The sequence below is a fragment of the Rattus rattus genome, chromosome 3, assembly GCF_011064425.1.
Source record: "Rattus rattus isolate New Zealand chromosome 3, Rrattus_CSIRO_v1, whole genome shotgun sequence".
NCBI lineage: Eukaryota > Metazoa > Chordata > Mammalia > Rodentia > Muridae > Rattus > Rattus rattus.
In genome coordinates this window covers 187,223,259-187,242,129 of record NC_046156.1, presented here as the reverse complement: position 1 = coordinate 187,242,129, position 18,871 = coordinate 187,223,259, and the positions used below count along the sequence as shown (strand labels likewise).

Here is an 18,871-nt window from a genome sequence, read left to right as displayed (position 1 = left end):
AGGAAGCAGTGTAGCCTCTTGTAGCTACATTTTAGATTTTAATACACTGTATAGTCCGGCTTCTCGAAAGGAACAGAGCAGATACAAGGAAAGTGTATCTGAAATGTATGAGAGGGGTACAGGCTGTGGTCCGAATAGTCCAGCAATGGCTATCTCAGAATAGAAAAGCCAAGCATCTGGGAGTTGTTCAGTTCAGGAAACTGGATGTCTCCGGAGTCCCAATCTGATTCCATTGTCCCTGGGAAGTCCTAGAGAGCTGCTGGTCTTCAGAAGTCTGTGCTAGAATCCAGAAGTAATAGTTCCTAATCCAAGTGAATAAATGAATGTCTCAATAGCAGGGTTGATGAACACTCCAACTAGAATGTAAAAAACAAAAAAATACCCAGAAAACAAACAAAAAAAAAACCAAAAAAACCCTCACACATGCTTCAGATTTAGAGTGTTTGTTTCCACCTCAAATGGTTCAATCAAGAAAATTCCTCACATGGGCTGAGCTGCTTGGGTTTTTAGTTGATTCCACAAATAGTGAACTTGACATCAGATTAGCATCACATATACTCATAAATGTTTTAAAGTCCTCTGATTTGCCAATTCAGAGCCATCTTCCATCAACTTAAGTAGGAAGTTATCAAAGCCTAACAACCCTTCCCCAATTCCCTCACAGTGAGGATGTTAGATTAATGGGACCGGGGCAGTGATACCCAAAGGGAAATCACACAGGTGGGAGGAATCCTTTAACTTCTCAAGGAAAACAAATATTTGTCAGTCACCTGTAACACTGATAGCTTTATATTTTTTCTGCTTTCATCTTTAGATCATAGCAGCCCTTCACGTCCTCATGTCTTTACAAAAACGAGTTTTCAGTGGTTGATGGATAAAAAGCAATTGCTAAATAAAAGTCCCCAGGTAATGGGAAACCCAAGAAGCAGTTGCCAATCTCTTTTCACAGCAGGAAGTTGGACAGTGCTAATGGGTACTGAGTTGTTAGGGGGAAACCTTATGAAATTGTTTGGACCTAACTCTTAGTAATTGGAACTACTGGTGATTTCTTTGGACAAAGGGAGTATTGTAAATAAAATTGAGACACCTGAAGCACCATGAACTAAGTTTAAAAAGCTCTGTGTAAAAATATTTATCTTGTTTATATCCTGAAGACTGAAGTAAGACCAACCATGAGAGGAGCAATTTACTGGGGAGAGGGGAGCAGACACAACAGGTTCAGTGCCACCATCTTTATAACAAGCTCGGGACTAGACAATGTGCCCTGTTCCTGAATCTGTGAGGACACTGGGTTTCCCAGATCCATTATTATCATCCAAAGTCACACAATCATGGTTACAGTCTATCTAGGTGGCCCTTTCTGCTTCTGTAGCTGACCACTGGTATTATTGTTACTATACAACGTTAGTGGAGATTGACATAGATGTTTACAATTTCAAGAAGCCCAATGGCAAAATATGCAAAAGACATTGGCTGCCAGGCTAGCTTTTTTCCTTTCTTTCTGTCTTGTCAGTCTTTTTTTTTTCTACTTTATTCAATAACTGAGCTATTTTATTACAACCTCACAAAAGTGAGTAACGGCAAAATGCAAACTAAGCTTTACCTTTTAGTCTCCAAACGAAGCAATTTAATACATTAGCTAACATATATTTTTAATTTAATTACAAACCTAATGTTTTAATTGCCTTTAACATGGTCAGAATAAAAGTCAGGGAGAAGGTTTAATACAGTGAGATGTTGTCATGATGGCTGGTTTTATTGCATTGTGATGCAAGTTTTCAAATTGACAAACTGTTTAAGGCATTCTGGGGTGTCGAATGCTTCTGTCTATCCCAGTTTTCAATGACAAAGTGAAGGCATTTCCCAAAATCTTAGAAGAAGAGAAATATTTGTCTTAAAATCAGAGAGAAAGGTGCCTTTTTGACAAACTGTCTTACGAATGTCTTATTTCTGTGCATTTCTAACCCACGCCCAGGAGAATTTGTCTAAGCATTTAACATACAAATGTCTTTACTTTTTTTTAATCTATTGATCGATTGATCTGTGTAACGCAGGCTGGCCTTGAATTTATAGCCGTCATCCTGCCTCAGCCTCCCTAGTGCTGGGATTACAGCAATGTAGCGCCCAATTCAGAGCACAGTTTTCTTCATTTTGTAGGTTTGTATGAATGTGTGAGCATGCGAGTGAGTATGAAGTATGGGCACATATATGTATAGACTGTATGTGCATGGGCAGAGACCAGGCAGCATCTGGTCCTATTCCATCACCCTACAGTATTGCCTTAGACAGTGTCTCTCCCTGCATCAGAAGCTAGACTTAGTTTACAGTCAGGCAACTACCTGTACCTAGCTTTATATAGATGTGGGGGCTGGCATCCAAATGTAGGCCCTCATTCTTGCACAGAAAATGGTCATATCCGCCGAGCCAACTCTCTTTTCTCTTCTGGATCTTCATATGCGCACTATTTTAATGGTGGAAAAATGATAACCGAGAAGAACAGTCACTGAAGACTCCCTAGGTTACAGAAAGGTAAAGGAAACAATGTGGTAACGAATTAACTTTGTAAGCAAAAATAAGATAAAAGCCACATGCACTGGGCATTGAGCACGTCTTTGAAAAAAAAATTAAACACTTGATCGAATAATAACACTACTACCTCACTGTTTATGAAATGTAGCACCGACTTGTTTTTAAAATGTGGAGTAAAATCTGTTTACTAATGAGAATGATTCTCTGACACCCCCCATAAGCCGTCAGATTCCTGCTAGAAAGCAAGCTAGGTTTGTCTTGGTTAAGGAAGAGCTGGCTCATTTATCAGTATCCTCTTGAAAAAAACAGGATCTCTGAGAGCAATATGCAAATTACCAGCTAACTGAAGACGGGGAAAATATAAACACCATCTTCAAGGGAAAAAGCCAACCCATTAGTCTAGATGGTGCTTCCATGTAACATGGCCCCACAGAGAAGAACCAGAGCCAAAACAATGGGCTCTTCCTGTCCCCTTCAACTTACAAAGAACCTTTGGTTTGAACAAGCTGCTGGCCTCTGGCTGGTGGCTCTCCCCTTGTTCTCTAAGCCCTACTCCTTCTCTAGGCGCTGAAGAGGTCAGAGGTGAAAACCTGCTTCAGTGCATCAAGAAATGGAAACTTTCTGAACGTTACTTTTTGGTGGCGGGTGGTCAGAAAGCGCTAGATGGTGGCAGGCTTGGAGAAGGAGAGGAGTTGGTTTTTCTAGAAGCCACCTAGTGTGCTGCATTTCTTAGCACTCTCTGAGGGAGGGAACATAAAACTGGCTGATACACTTGGAGGACACTTACTCTATTATTTGCTGAACAGTATAAACAGCAGCTACGCTATTCAGGGTGTCATTCTGAAGGCAACGCAGAGCCATGAAAACAAGACGAAAAAAATTTTTTTTCACTTTCGTTTTTATTTTTTTTTTAAATCCTAGACAGGAAAGGAGGAGAGGCGGCGGATATTGATAAATACCTGCTCTGTTACATATCATTCACTTGAAATATGTATTTTGCTTGTCAGTCCTGGCTCCTCTGCACACCATTCTCAGTCTCTCACCATACTATTCTCTGTGCCATATAAGGAGACAGCTTCAGGTATATCCCTGGCTGTGTGATGTGTTCCTGATTTACTAGGCAGTGCCACTGAACCATTCAGCTCCCTGCAGTAGGAAACATTTAGATACTCGATGCGGAGGGAACAAAGGCCTTGTTGCAAGTATAATTTTGCTCCTGAAAATCCAAGTCAAGGGAACAGACACTCAGCTTTGCTTGCAGAGTTCTGGGGTATCGAATGCTTCTGTCTGGGTTTGGTGAAGAGGCTTTTCCATTGATCTGTATCCCCTACTGCATTGTCTCTCAGACCCCGTATCAGCTTTCCCTTAGTCACCTGGAGACTTCCGGGATTTTCCCAACCTTGGGTCAAAATGGAGGTTTTGTCTCCAAATACACTGCAAAGGACTGGACTAAGCACACATCAGGCATCAAGACAACCCCCTCCTTCAGAGCAGACTAAAAAGTAGAACAGGAGAATAGCAAGTCGACCCCCTGCAAAGGCAAGAGGCAAATGTAGGGGTCATGTAGGTCAAGTCCCTCTCAGTCTGTGTTTGAGCCAGGAAGAGCAAGACTGCACGCACAGCTCCTTCCTGCTGGGTACTTGCAGGATTTCAGAATTCAGTATGATTACCAAAGCCCATGGTGTCTGTTTGCCTTGTGTTCTGTTTGCTTGTGGCATATTCACACAGAGACCTATTTCCACGACTGCAGTCGTTTCCATTGGGAAGCATTTTTCTAGAGACTCTGGTATTTACTTCTGAGGGGCTTATGATAGTCCAAATTTATATGAGGAACCGGGAAACAATATGGTCAAAACAACACTGGTGGGTTCTTGCTTGCTTGCTTGTTTTTTAAGCCTAGGTTCAAATTCAGCTACACAGCACATCTCCACGTTTTGGGATTTCAAGGCTCATTACAATGTCAAAAAGCATCAGAGAGACCAGCACTAGTCTCTGACTGCTTATTTTGCCATGGAAATGATATTAACAAAGCAATTCTGACTAAAATGTGTAGTCAGTTGCATTAGATCTCATTACAGATGTCTGGGAATTGAACTCAGGATCTCTGGAAGAGCAGTCAGTGCTCTTAACCACTGAGTCATCTCTCCAGCCCACAGCCCGTCAGTTTAATTTTTAAAGGCATGAGAATCTCTCTCTGTCTCTCTGTCTGTCTGTTTCTGTCTCTGTCTCTCTGTCTCTCTCAAACACACACACACACACACACACACACACACACACACACACACACACAGGCATAAGCTCAGGGAAAAGATGAGTTAACCAAAGGAATATGAAACTTTTCAACCCTTCTCCATAGTCTATGTTTGCTGCTCCTTTGACAAGGACTAATGAACACACTCTGCCTGACAAACTCTAGGTCCCAGGCTAGCTTCAGGAAACTAGTGATCTCTGCCATTTGCCAAGGGTGTAACTGTCTGAACTCAGGTTCTCAGGTCCTGGTTCCTTGTCTTGGAGTGAGGCTATGAGAGTACTCATTCATGCAGAGAATTAGATCCTACGTGTCCTTCACTTTGGCACATAGTAGACTGAGAAAACTTCTTCTCTATTTGGTTAAGCCTTTCCTTTGAACCTAATAGGTTCATTCCACTGCAGGCAGACCTTTAAGGAGATGGCCCTCACTAGCTATAAATCTCCCACACAGACGAGCATTCTGGAGCAAACCCAAGAGAACAGGGCCAATGACGTTAAAAATAAACGGAAGGCCTGTCAAATAACGTACACTGTGAAAGAAGGGCCTGTTCCTAGAACACAGAGTGAGGGCACTTGTGTAGCCTCTTTCCCTCTGGGTACTTAGCCCTTTGCCTCCTGTCGGGAACATCAAAATCAGCCTAGAACTCACAGCCCCCCGTGGCCAACTGTGACATCAGCACGCCTGGAAATTTTCCTCTGCTGCATCCGTCTTTATTAAGCAAAATAGTGTGATGTGCTTTGTGTTCTTGTCCACAAACATTTCCTAAGCTCCTTTGAAGCTTGAAACTTCTGTTCTGAAATGTGAGAGTGGGTTATTTCTGCACTGCCCCAGAGCTTTTTCAGTATCGTGTATTTTCCTCATCGAAGCCAAAATTTCAACCTCTACAACACACACTCAGTATTAGACCACAGAATGTTTGCTCATACTGTCTAATGAAGTCTCAGTTTTATGTCTTGTCATCCATGTAGATTTTTTTTAAAAGATTTATTTAATGAGTATATGGTTGTTATCTTCAGACCCACCGGAAGAGGGCATCAGATCCCATTACAGATGCTTGTGAGCCACCATGTGGTGATAGGAATTGAACTCAGGACCTCTGGAAGAGCAGTCAGTGCCCTTAACCACTGAGCCATCTCTCCAGCCTTCAATGCATTTGTTAATAAGGACCTGAAGCATACCTGAAGCAAAACCTGAGGATTTATATTTTGGAGTTTATGTGTTTACCTATTGATTTCTGAGGTGTGGGGTGTGTGTGTATGTATGTGTATATGTATGTACGTGTATGTGTATGTAAATGTATGCATGTTCATGTATGTGCAGGTACATTTATGTGGACATGAAGGAAATATAAGTGGAGACCTGAGAACAACCTTAGGTATCCTCCTTGAGCATCATCCATATTTTATTTGAAGACAGGATTCTTCCCTGGTCTGGAGCCCAGCAAATACAGTAGGCTGGGTGGCCGGTGAGCTCTAGAAATCCATCATCCCAATGCTGTGATTACAGGAATGCACCACCACGCCTGGATTTTTTTTTTAAATGTGGATTCTAGGAATCAAATTTAAGCCCTCAGCTTTGTGAGGCTAGCTTTGCTGGTTGATCCATCTCCCTTGCTGTATTTATTGTTTCTGAGACTGGGTCTCATGTCACCCAGACTGGCTATGAGTACTGTACAGTGAACTCCTGATCCCCACCCCATCCCCCATCCCCGCCTCCACTTTCCAAGTGCTAGGATTACAGACACATGTTTGGTTTGGTTGTGTTGATTCAAAGATCAGGCACGTAATTTGTTCCTAACTGTATTTTTTCAGGCTGCAAATGAGAAGTTGTCTGTGTTTAAGATGGGCAACAATAGTTTTAACAGGAGTCTAAACTGTGTAAACATTCCACTGAGTTCATTAATGTGTCTATCACATTATCTAGATACTGCTTTTGTGATGAGGAAATCTAAAATCACCTTGTCAGCCATTTTCAAGTGTTCTGTGCATTGTTCCTTGTTATAGGCTACAATCTGTGCGGTAAATTTCATGAACTTATTCCCCATAAGGTTTTATCTTAGATTTTTTTAATTTTTTTTTTTAAATTTATTTGAGTACACTGTATCTGTCTTCAGACACCAGACACCAGAAGAGGGCTTCGGATCCCATTACAGATGGTTGTGAGCCACCTTGTGGTTGCTGGGAATTGAACTCAGAACCTCTGAAAGAGCAGGTTCTTTACCACTGAGCCATCTCTCCAGCTCCTCCCCAACCCCGTAAGACTTTTTACCCCCAACCCCATTTCCTGGCCTCTGTAACCAGCCCCTCACACTCTCTTCCTATAAGTTCAGGGTTTCATTTTGTTTTGTTTTGTTTATTTTAGAGTCCACATGAGTGTGACACCATGCAGTATAACACTAACCATAGCCTATCTCAGATCCATATCTCTTACAACAAATGATTTCCTCTTTAAAACCTGAGTAGTTTTCTGAGGGGTAGGCATACTGTGTATTTCCACCTCACGATGGATGCTTAAGATAAGTGTGTATTGTGGGTTTTGTGATATCTCTGTGGCACACTGTTTCCATCTTTTTCCTCTCTGTACACCCAGAAATGGATGATGGGTGTTTAGGGACAGTACTTTAAATTTTCGATGAACCCCCTACTCTTCGCTCTGAGACCGTACCCACCTCTAATCCCAGGGACAGTGCACAAAATTCCTCGTACCTCTCCTTCATTGTCAGTTTTGATCTTTCCTCGACACATCTTTCACCTTCTGCCTTTTTATCACTTCTGCCCATTGCACTGCCTCTGACATGGAGACGAGTGATCTTTTGCCTTGAAAATGAAAATGAAATCAGCTAAGTAAGATGTGAGAGCTGCTATCTTGGCTTAAATTCGCTTTTCTCCAGTGATGAGTGCTAATAGGCACCTCCCCAAGCACCTATTGGTCCTTGGTGCATTTTACTTGACAAGTGCCCCAGCTTCTTTATAATGTAGTTATTTGAATTCTTATGACTGTGTTGTTTATTAGTTATTAAACAGTTAACAAGAAGTAAAGTTTCAACTATAGAATACCAAGTATTTTCTGAAGTTACAACATTTTCTGAAGTTAGATGATAAAAAATATATGGATATATAGATATCAAGGAGGGGAGTGCTGGGGTAGAACCCAGGGCCTCACACACGCTAAACAATTGCAGAATGATTGAGCTATATCATCAGCCCTTACATGGTATTCTTTAATTATATGAAGTCATATGTAATGTTTACAGGGTTAGTATCTCATAAAAAGTTTCCCTGTAGAGTAGAATAGATTAAATAGGTCAATTTTCCAAATGTTCCATGATAGATGGGATTCTGCCCCCCCAAGTCACTTTTACTTTTTGAAACTTAGCAGAAAAATAAGTGTTTAGAATAAGAAAAGAAGAGCTTAAAAATTCTCTTTACAATATATATTATGATATACTTATAGATATCAATATATAATGATCTATCATATGCCATCCTCAAAGCTCCTGTGCCCAGTTTGTAAGCATGTTAGTTAACTGTTGTCCAGAACTCTATTTCTAAATCAAAAAGTAAATGATTTGTTTTTACTAATTTCTCTGTTACTTAGTTTAAGATTATGGGGTGTAAAAGTCATCAGGAAGGCTGAGATGGATTGAAGTCAGTGCTGGGTTAGCATTTAGTTGTTTGCATTTTGCTGTTTAATTTTATTTTATTGCTCTGTATTAATGTCTGATTATCAGCTTAATGATATTTGCATGAACTGAGAGCTATACCACGGCGTCAGTGCTGTTTTCTGGTGTGTTTTTGGCATCAGTAAGTGCGTGGTAGATGGAGAATCACATATGGGTAAGGGCAGAACCCCAAATTCATAGGACTTGAATTTGAATCCTCTTCAAATTTCTTTACAGACTAGGCTTTTGTGTGTTTCTTGGGACACCTTTTCCTCAACCAAAATAGATATTAGCCAGGAGATACTCACTCTGAAATTCTTTGCACAGTGAGTCACTTAACAAATATTAATTATTGCTGTATATTGATAGTGATTATTCACAATTATTATCATGATATAATAGTATATTCTATTTACAAAAGTATTTTAGTGAAATGTGTGGGGTATTTTTTATTTATTTGTGTGTGCATGTGTGTGTTTGTGGCTCTGTGTGTGTGTGTGTGTGTGTGTGTGTGTGTGTGGGTGTGTGTGTGTGGTGTGGTGTGTGGTATGTGGTGTGTGTGTATTTGGTACTAGAGATTGAACACTAGACTTCATGTAAACTATTGAAATATATGTCAGACCTTTACATACATTTGTTTTTGAGGCAATATCTTGCTAAGTCAGCCAGGCTATCCTCTGAACTCACTCTGTACTGCAACTAGGCACTGAGTTTTTGTCCTTCTGCCTCAGCTTCCTGAGTAGCAGGGATTGTAGACATGCACCATCAGGATTGACTTTAAGAAATAACAGGTATCTGGGCTTGGTGAGGCATGGCTTTATCACGGCATCCAGTAGGCAGAGGCAAGTGGATCTCTGTGAGTTCAACTTAACGATGCTGGGAAAAGTGCTGCAAAGAGTTCCAGGTCCCAGCCTTTCCCACTTTCTTCCAAGAAGAATGCTACATGACTTCTTGCATTTCCCTGCTTCTCCAAGACATGTCGCACTGACACCTTGCTCTTGTATCCCTTGTCTACTGGAGCTGACGTTACCCTAGCAACAGCACCCACAGGGTAACATTCCCCTGTAAGTACCGTGGCTGGAACACGAGTCAGTTGAAAAGTTTCGTAGGGTTTTTTATTAGTGGATGATGCACTCCTATGTTATGTAGGACTCCTGGCCTATCCAAGGCTTACACATGACCGTACAGATCACTTGATGCTAATCACCTACAAACGTTAGATGGCCCAGGGGACTCTCACAGAAGCCAGTTCTGTCACTGGTTCTTTGCACAGCATTCCTGGCTAACATCTAGAAGAAGGTGCAGTCCCAGAACTGAGAACCCTTTTCTACTTACAGCATCTTTTGTGCCTAAAAAGCAACATTGACACTGGTTGGTAACCGAGGAGACCCTCTTTTGTCCAAGGGAGACGGACAATGGTTAACATCCCAGAAGACATGTTTTCAACCCAGAGGCTGGGAAGGACGTAGACTGAAGATAAAGATGGAATTGCTGTAATTCCCAGTGGGATTTCCTGCAGTGGACTGTGCCATTTAATATTGATCAAAAGTGGTCAGAGAACTATTGGAGACTTCTAACTCTGCCTCTGGTTTGTTTTTCAGACATGGAGATGACTTGATTGTGACTCCATTTGCTCAGGTAAGCAGACCTTGAAGTGTGTAGGCTTCTCAAGGACTTACACGTTTGATGTGGAGGGTCTATTCTCACTGTGACTTCATTACACACACCTGTGTAGATGCGACTTGTTCAGCTCATGCAAGTCAGTGCTCAGAGAATGTAACCTTAGCCCTACAGATGTGCTTTGTGTAAGGCTGCTAGACCCGAGGCATGTCTGTACTTCAAATAACAAGTTATCTAAGGGACATAGTACTCAGCGGGTCCCTCTTTTCCTAAACTGGAATTAGCACCAGAAGGAGACTATATCATGGATTAAATTACGTCTAGTATAATTAGTACATGATCTGTGTTTGAAATTCAATAATCCAGTTCAACCTGATACTTTATTTACTCCTTTTTTACGTGGGCTATTTGCACAAAGATTTAACTGAGCCACACATTTGTGTCCTTCCTGCATAAGAGAAGAAAATATTTCAATTCCGTGGCGTAGATGTGAGATGATAAAATGACCTAAATGTGTACAGAATGCTTAAGGACCAAATGTTTTGTTGAGCGAAATGGGACCTTAAACATCTTGGGTAGGTCTACTTACCGGAACAGAGCCTACAGAATCGATCTGTTACTAATGTCCAAATCATAACCGGGTTTAGGTACCAAACTCTTTCTTACTCTTAAGTTTTGGACTTCTGAACCTTTATAAAATCTCTGAGATACCCTGGTCCACAGAAGGGTACCAGCTTCAATTAGTTTGTACATTTGATCTTAGGATGATTGTGCTCTGTGCTCAAATCTTTCAGTGTGTTTTCTTAGGCATTCAGGAATTCCCCCTTCACTGTCCCTTATGTCCACTGTTCATCACTTCCCTTTGAACGTAGCAATTGATCAAAGTCCTTAGGGCTGATGGACAGAAACACGTTAAAGCTTTCCTGGGAAGCTAGCTCTGCAGCTGCCTGCTTGATTTCCACGGTCCCACTGGTTTTGACTGCCTTCTAAAACCTAAACCTGGTTAACCGTGTTTCTGATGACAAGCATTCAAACCCTAGAGACCAACATCCTTGTCCCCTTTAGATGCAGGGCGTATGGCTGCTCTGAATACAGGAACGACCATGCTATCTTGCTTGTAGCAAACAAGCCATGACATCTAGAGAGTTTCATGGGGGAAATACAGTGGCTACTGTTAACACAATAGAGAATTAGTGTTCCATTCGGAGTAGCTCATTAACAATGTATTTTTAAGCTCCTGCATACCCCTTCCTGCTCCTCCTCATAGCAGTGGTCTTGTGGCCAAGTTAACTGACTCCATGGGGCAATGGGGAAATTCATTGTCTTCTTTCATTTGCTTTGGTTCCACTTTTATAAAACAAACAAACAAGCAAACAAACAAAACAAAACAACAAACAAAACAACTTTTGTATCATCAGGAAGAATTACGGCTAGCAACCTTCTGTATAGCTCCATTCTAGCTAGGCTTAGTCCTTATGAAACTACTCAGAACATTCTGACATAAAGAAACAATCACTTCATGTGTTTTAATAAAAGTATAACTTGAGAGGAGGTTTGATCTTTAACAGAGGAAACTTTTTTTCCTGTAAATAATTCTCCACCATTTTTTTTTCCTGAATTGACTCTGAAGAGTCTTTGACCTCACAAGGACACACCATCTCCTCCCTGTCCTGTATTTCACAGTCTGTGTTTTACTGCCCCCCAGTGGCCTATGCTGTGCATGGTCTGGAAAAAAAAATGATCCTAGAAAAACACTTTATTCATTCGCTTCAGCTGTTTAATGAAGTCAGCATTTTTTTTTTTCTGCCAACATCAGTGAATCCTATCTGCTAAGAAATGTTTGAAAGGATCCCCAAGAACCTGAGAATTGTGTGTATGGCTGTTCCCACGCTGTGGCCTAGTCCATGAACAATATTTCCCTGTAGTGTTAGCACTGCTCATTGTTAAGATTTAGAATTTTTCATCATTCCTTTGTTTGTTTGTCACCTTGGGCAATTACACATTTACTAGAGGTGGCAAAAGAGAAAGCAATGACTTTAATGTTTAAGCCTAAGCCACCTAGAAGAAACTGTAGGGACCCTGTGATAATAAGCTTTAAAGAGGCCAGAGAGCTCTAGGCTTTCAGACACGGCAGAGCCTGGTGCTGAGTCTATGGCAGAGGCTGCCCTGGGACACAAGTGAATCTAGGAACTTGACCCTTCACCCAGGAGCTCTGGTAAACCCTTTTCCCCCTTTTCACATCCTCTCTCAGGACTTGCTTCCCTCCCGTGTCCTGAGGGACAAGAGTGATTAAGAGAAGAGTTTAATGACATTTCTATGGAGAATGTCAGAGTTAGTCCCCCAGGCCCAGAGCAACATCATATGTGACAGAGTCATCCGGGAAACTTCTATTTACGTTTCTGCCAGCATCATTTAAGTTACAGAGTGGAAGACATTGTTAACGCCTAAACAGAAAACCATCTTTATCCCTCCACAAATCAAAACAATGTCCTAGTATTCACACCCCTGTGTCCTCAGTGTCCTTTACTACAACAAAGTTTACAATTGCATATGCAAAAATAGAGGCTAAAAGTCAGCAGGCCAAAGGCAGGCAGCCAGAGCCTGACAGAGATTGCTTCCCTCGGTTTCATTTTGAAATGTGTCATCCTATATATGTAGTAAATACGTAAAGCAGAAAAAAAAAATAGCAAAATGAAGTTAAGAAACGGAATAATGTCAATGCTTCAACTACTGCTTAAATGTTCCTCCCCCAATCCATTCACCTGTCTGTCAACCGAAATAGCAATCATTTGATTTTATCCGGATTATGGAGCCCAGTACAATTTACTTGACAACCTTTTTGTTGTTGTTGTTGTTGTTTAAATTCTTCAACATCCAAAAGATAGGAAATATTTAAAATAAATGCGTAAAATATACATACAAGACCCCTAAAAATTCAGTTTAATACCTTACTAGTATAACAAAAGTTTAAACCAGACATATAGGTCAGGTATGGTAGTAAGCACCTTTAACCCCAGCAATCCAGAGGTAGGTCAGGCAGATCTCTGAATTGGAGGCCAGTAAGGTCTATACAGTGAGTGCTAAACTAGCCAGGGCTATACGTTGAGTCCCATCTCAAAGCCAAACAAACCTCTCTACAGAAAAGATTTCATTCATAAATTGATGTTTTCCTGAATGGGCTGATTTTTTTCATGTGATTATGAACTTATGAATTACCTGTAAAACTTTTCCTACAGGAATGAAATACTAAATTACTACTTCTACTACCCAATGGCCAAATGCTGTTGGGTAAACACAAAAGTATTTTGTACTAAAGATCTCAAAATTCTGAGGTTAAAATATTCATCTAGAATAGGGAGTTGCCAGCTGATGCAACAATTGCACTTAAATACTTTGCTAACATGTTTGCTGCTCACATCTTAGAACACAAATTAAGCTGTCGTGATTTCATGAGTGGATCATTAATCTTTTTATTTCTGCATCATTCAGAATTTCATGCCTCATGAAAGACACTATGGTCTGACGTCAGCAGCTGGCTATTTGGATACTCTGTCACAGGCGGTGTGACCTTTCAGAGTTGTGTGTGATAATGAGCCAACGACTTCCTAGGAGGCACCACGGCTCCTTCAGGGGGACCGCTGAAGGTCACCACTGCTGCAGAGCATAAACAACTCCCTTTGACTTGCATAAGTTCCCATCAGCTCCCAAAAAACAAACGCCTGAGACACAGAGTGGCTTCCATCTGGACCACTGTCCGATGAAGAAACTCAGGGCACAGCTCTCAAACCCCCTAGGTCAATTAGAAAATTGAGGGTTCTGTGTATTGCTGCTGATAAGTGTCAAGCGAACTTCCCATGGGCCAGACAATGAAATGAAAGTTTCCATAATAAACACAGTCACCACATACTTTTTACTTAAGCAATGTTGTTGCTGTTAGCCTGTAGTTTCTGTTAACTGTCTCAACATCCCTAATGGGTAGACAGCACTCTCTTTTACACACAAGGAAATGGAGGTAGAGAAGGTGCCATACCAAGTGTGTGCATTTAACACGTGACTTATACCAGGATATATGAAGTATGTATTATGCATTATGTATTATGCGTTAAGTCTTAACAGGCACCGGGGGCTTATTGACACATGTAATCTTACTATAGAGACCACCCCTAAAGAAAGTAGTTCGTTCCAGGAGCACACGACGGTCAGCAGGCTCTTGAACCATCTCCCCATGCCTTACTCTCATTCCTTAGCCGTCTCTTACCTGTGATTTGAGTTAGAATAAAGAAGGGGCTTTTCAGAGGTTGGGGAACATCTACTTCCTTGCATATCCACATACATGCAGATATATTGCATCCATATATTCGTTTCTTCAATACCATTTTATTGAACACTTTCTTCATGCTGGACAGTGTACAGAATAGTACCCTTTGTACACAGCACTAGTGTTTCCTGCAATCAGCACCCCTTCTGGGGACTTCTTATATTCCACAATGTGTACAGTCTCCCCAGAGGCCAAGAATACCTGTGGACTAACTAGCTACCACAGCCCTGTCCGAAGATGGAAAACCAGCTGAAGGTTTACTAGCCTGATAACCTGAGATTGTGGGAATCTTGTTTTGTTTTTTAAGATTTTTATTTATTTTATGTATGTGAGCACACTGTTGCTGTCTTCAGACACACCAGAAGAGGGCACAGATCCCATTACAGATGGTTGTGAGCCACCATGTGGTTGCTGGGAATTGAACTCAGGACCTCTGGAAGAGCAGTCAGTGCTCTTAACCACTGAGCCATCTCTCCAGCCCAATCATGGGAATCTTGATGAACTTTCTAAGGGATTTGGAGACTAGTTTTTTTTTTTTTTTTTTTTGGTTTTTTTTCTAAATCACTAAACTGAGACTTTCATGGTACTTTGTATTGTAGTATTTCATCGTTGCATGAAATGCAACCATGTTTTGCATGCACGTTGCTGAGGACACTGTATTGAAAACTAAAGGATTGGGGAAACAATACTGCTACTGTTGCCAGAAATAATATGAGAGGGGTTTCTACAAAATGCTGGAGTTTAACCTCCTTGGATTTCATAACCAGGATTAAAAATTTGACTGAGTTCTGGAAGATTCTGTAATGGTATATGAAACTGAGTTGCAAGCACCATGGTTTTTTTTCTTTAGAAAACATGTTCAGTTGCACTCTAACTGGTCTCAGTTCAAGAACGCTAAGCAATTCTCTTTTTTTGTCATAGGTCTTGGCCAGCCTGCGAACTGTACGAAACAACTTTGCTGCATTAACTAATTTGCAAGATCGCGCACCCAGCAAGTAAGCTCCCCTCCCCTTCCTTTTGCTGACCCTTTAGTGCCTTCTCTGCTTGCACTGAACACATCCGACACCTCTGAATCACCTCCCTTGTCCGGCTGTATGCCCTACCACATACATTGTCTACTTCCTCTTCCATAATGACTTTGCAGTGACACTTGAGGTTTGAAATACAGAAGTGTAAAGAGCGAGTGCGGTGATGCCCTCTGTAGAACCACCCAGGAGGACCATTCCTCTGTCAGTTTCACTCGCAGCACCATCTCTGGTTCATCTTGCTTTGAGAACTGTCCGTGGCTTGTACTTTGTCCACACCTGTATTTCCAGTTCCCTTCCTAACACCATATCACCACCCTAGATGCTGCAACTAGTCAAGAGGTCTGCAGGCATTTGCACCCCAAGGGTGTGCTTTGAGGAATCCATTCCTTGCCAGTGGCAATTTCTGTAGAGCCTGACCAGCTGCACCATGCTGTACAGATCCCAGCAGCTTCTTGGGCTTTGGAAGAAGTAAACTTTCTTTAAGTCCCCTGCAGATACTGTCACCTAGGTAGCAGCATTTAAATTGGTGACATTTGATCTGACAGGTGTGAGGGCATCACACTGACCTGATGTGTCTCTAAAGAGATGCCCATTCTATCCCAAGCTACTTCATAACTGTAACTTTGCTATTGTTAGGAATTATAAAAATTATATTTGAAGAAAGAGGGTTGCCAAAGGAGTCGTGGCTCACACGTTGAGAATTGCTGCTCTAAAAAGGTCAGCATTTGTTTGATGTGCACTTCTAGCACCTCTGGAACATGTACACGTTTACCATCCCGTTTTGAGGAGGGTGTGTGCTTTTTTATTTTCTTTGGAAAAGGTTTTGAGGGAGAATTTGTCCTAAGCTTGACCCCAGATGGGTAGCCTGAGCTACTGACATTTTTAAAACCCACTGTTAATTTCCATCACCTCACTGTCTTGATATATATATACATGTATATATATATGTATATATCTGTGTGTATGTGTATGTATATATGTATATATACATATATGTATACATATATATATATATATGTATGTATATATTCCCAGAAGTGATGATGATTGGCTTATTCTTCACTAAATGATATGCCAACACCCTCATGGATCTAATGGTCGATATTTATGTATTATTGTTAATCTTCGGGTGTCAAGTTCATACCTGTGAGCCAACAGAGCTGATTCTAGGAAAAGATAAATCGTGTCAAGACAATGATTTCGTTCCCTACAGCTATAGAAAAGCATAGTCTTCATTTGCTAATACCATGCCAAGGGACTACTTCCCAAATTCTTGCAGAACAAGGACTGAAAATTCTTATCAATACATAAGTTACTTGAATAAACTTTAGACTACAGCAATGCCAGCCTAAACGTGTTCTGTCACGTATGCATAATAAACCTTTAGCAAGGTCATAGTCATGCTACCTAGACTGGAGCAGCCATTTAAAACAATAAACTCCTGTTTAATGAAACATTTATTAAGTTCACATATATTCAGATGTAAATCTTGGTACATTTTCAAACATATACAAAAGTCAAATGTAAAACACACAACAATAAACTTAAGCACAGTGGTGCAGCTGGGAGGCTGAGTGGAGCCTGTCAAAGCTGACACAGCTTTAGGACGGCTTTCCCCAGGTGTCCTGCAGCTCCGTTGGGAGACACATCCTTTCAGCAGGATGAACGTAAAGGGCTAGCCGCAATCTGCACATATGTGTGACTGTCCCGATATCTCTCTCTCTCTCTGTGTCTCTCTCTCTCTGTCTCTCTCTCTCTCTTTCTCTACACACACACACATACACACACACACACACATACACATACACACACACACACATACACACACATACACACACACACACACACACCCTTAGGTGGTTTTTTAGTCATCTTGCAACACATGTGTTTCTTGAAGGATTTTTAAAGATTTCTGTCCTTTGAAGGTCACCAGTTTTAGGAAATAACCTTAAAAAGTTCTATTTCCAAGTAGTTTAATAGATGTCTTATAAATGATTTTTTCTTTTCAACTTAATTTAGTTAGCACTGAATGAATGAATACTATACGCATTGTGCTGGCCTTAATAGGGAATGCAGGTTAGTGGCACAGCAGGCATTTTCCTAAGGGCGTTTTACAGTCATCTTGTGGGAGCTATCAAGCAACTGAATAGCAGTGAAGAATACCGAACGGAACCTCTTCAAGTACAATGGCTTTATAGGACACTACAATTTCTAAGGCATCTGTTTAGGCAAGCTATTAATAGACTCCTCTGACAAATGTGCCAGACACGCTTCTCAATGAACAAAGCAGAAAGGAAAAACATTTACATTCCGTCTCTGTTTACACCGTAGTTTAGAAGGAATCATTCACTCCTGGCAATGTACAAGAAATCACGAGACTATATGCCAGAAATAAGTTTCTAATACCGAGCCAGGGAAAGCTCTTGTAAATTGAGCAAAATTTCACACTCTTGTTTTGCATACCCTAACTTAGTTAAACCCAGCCAGACAATAAGAATGTCCTCTCAAGGCACATGCCTATGAAGTTTCTGTGTGTTTAATTCAGTGTCCTTCGCTTTCCCAATGTCCAACCGTGAGATTCGAGTTGCCTTTTTTCCTTTCTTTCTCGCCCTTTTCCATCTGTAATCCGAGCTATAGTGAGGGAGCATCTAAGAACCTTACTGGCTAGTCTGAATGAAGTCATTAGGGTCATGCTGCAGCTTTAAAATAATTCTTTAGACTAGAATGGCGTACTCAAAACAACTTAGGAAACCGAGGTCAAAAGCACCACACATTTACTACTTTGTGTTTTCTTTCTTTGCCAGAAGATCACCCATGTGCAACCAACCATCCATCAACAAAGCCACCATCACAGGTAAGAGAGCTGTGGGAGCTTCTTTATCTCCTGTCAGTGTACTGAGCCCTGTGCCCTGTTCTTGGCACTCAGGCTGTGCTAGGATTCTAAAGCTTTGAAGAACTAAAGTTCTCCATTTCTGTTTCTTCGTTGGCGTTGGTCTCACACAGTGACTCTCAACCTTCCTAATGATTCGACCCTTTAATACAGTCCCTCGTGTTGTAGTGACCCCAACCATAACATTATTTTCATTGCTGCTTCATAACTAAGTTTTGCTACTGGTGTTTTCTGGTGATCTAAGGTGACCATCTGAAAGGGCCATTCCATCTTCAAAGGGGTCTCCATCCACTGGTTGAGAAATGCTGTCTCTAGTGATTTGTGTTTCTGCCATTCTTGGGAAATAATTTCTGGTGTGCCATGTTTTTACGGAGGTGACTTTGTGCTTGGGCTTGGTTTAGCATCATTGTAGACACTTGTATCCAGAGAGGTTGACTACTCACACAATGTTATCTTTGTTGTGTTACCCTCCTCCGAATTGTCTGAGTGCAACATTAATTAAAGTGGAACACATAGCCAAACATACTGGTACTGCTTACAACACTCATATGTGGAGGATTAAGAGAGAAGGATT

At 41.1% G+C, this 18,871-nt stretch overlaps 1 protein-coding gene across 3 annotated transcripts in view; it reads left to right on the top strand.

Annotated features, from left to right (window-relative positions):
- The window catches only part of Pde4d (phosphodiesterase 4D), a 798,677-nt gene that overhangs the window by 611,070 nt on the left and 168,736 nt on the right, over nt 1-18,871 (top strand). For all 3 annotated transcript variants that reach the window (XM_032898910.1, XM_032898911.1, XM_032898912.1), the window contains exons 3-5: nt 10,043-10,079; nt 15,301-15,374; nt 18,212-18,261. In XM_032898910.1, coding sequence (XP_032754801.1) covers nt 10,043-10,079; nt 15,301-15,374; nt 18,212-18,261 — 161 coding nt within the window. The remainder of the gene's footprint in view (nt 1-10,042; nt 10,080-15,300; nt 15,375-18,211; nt 18,262-18,871) is intronic.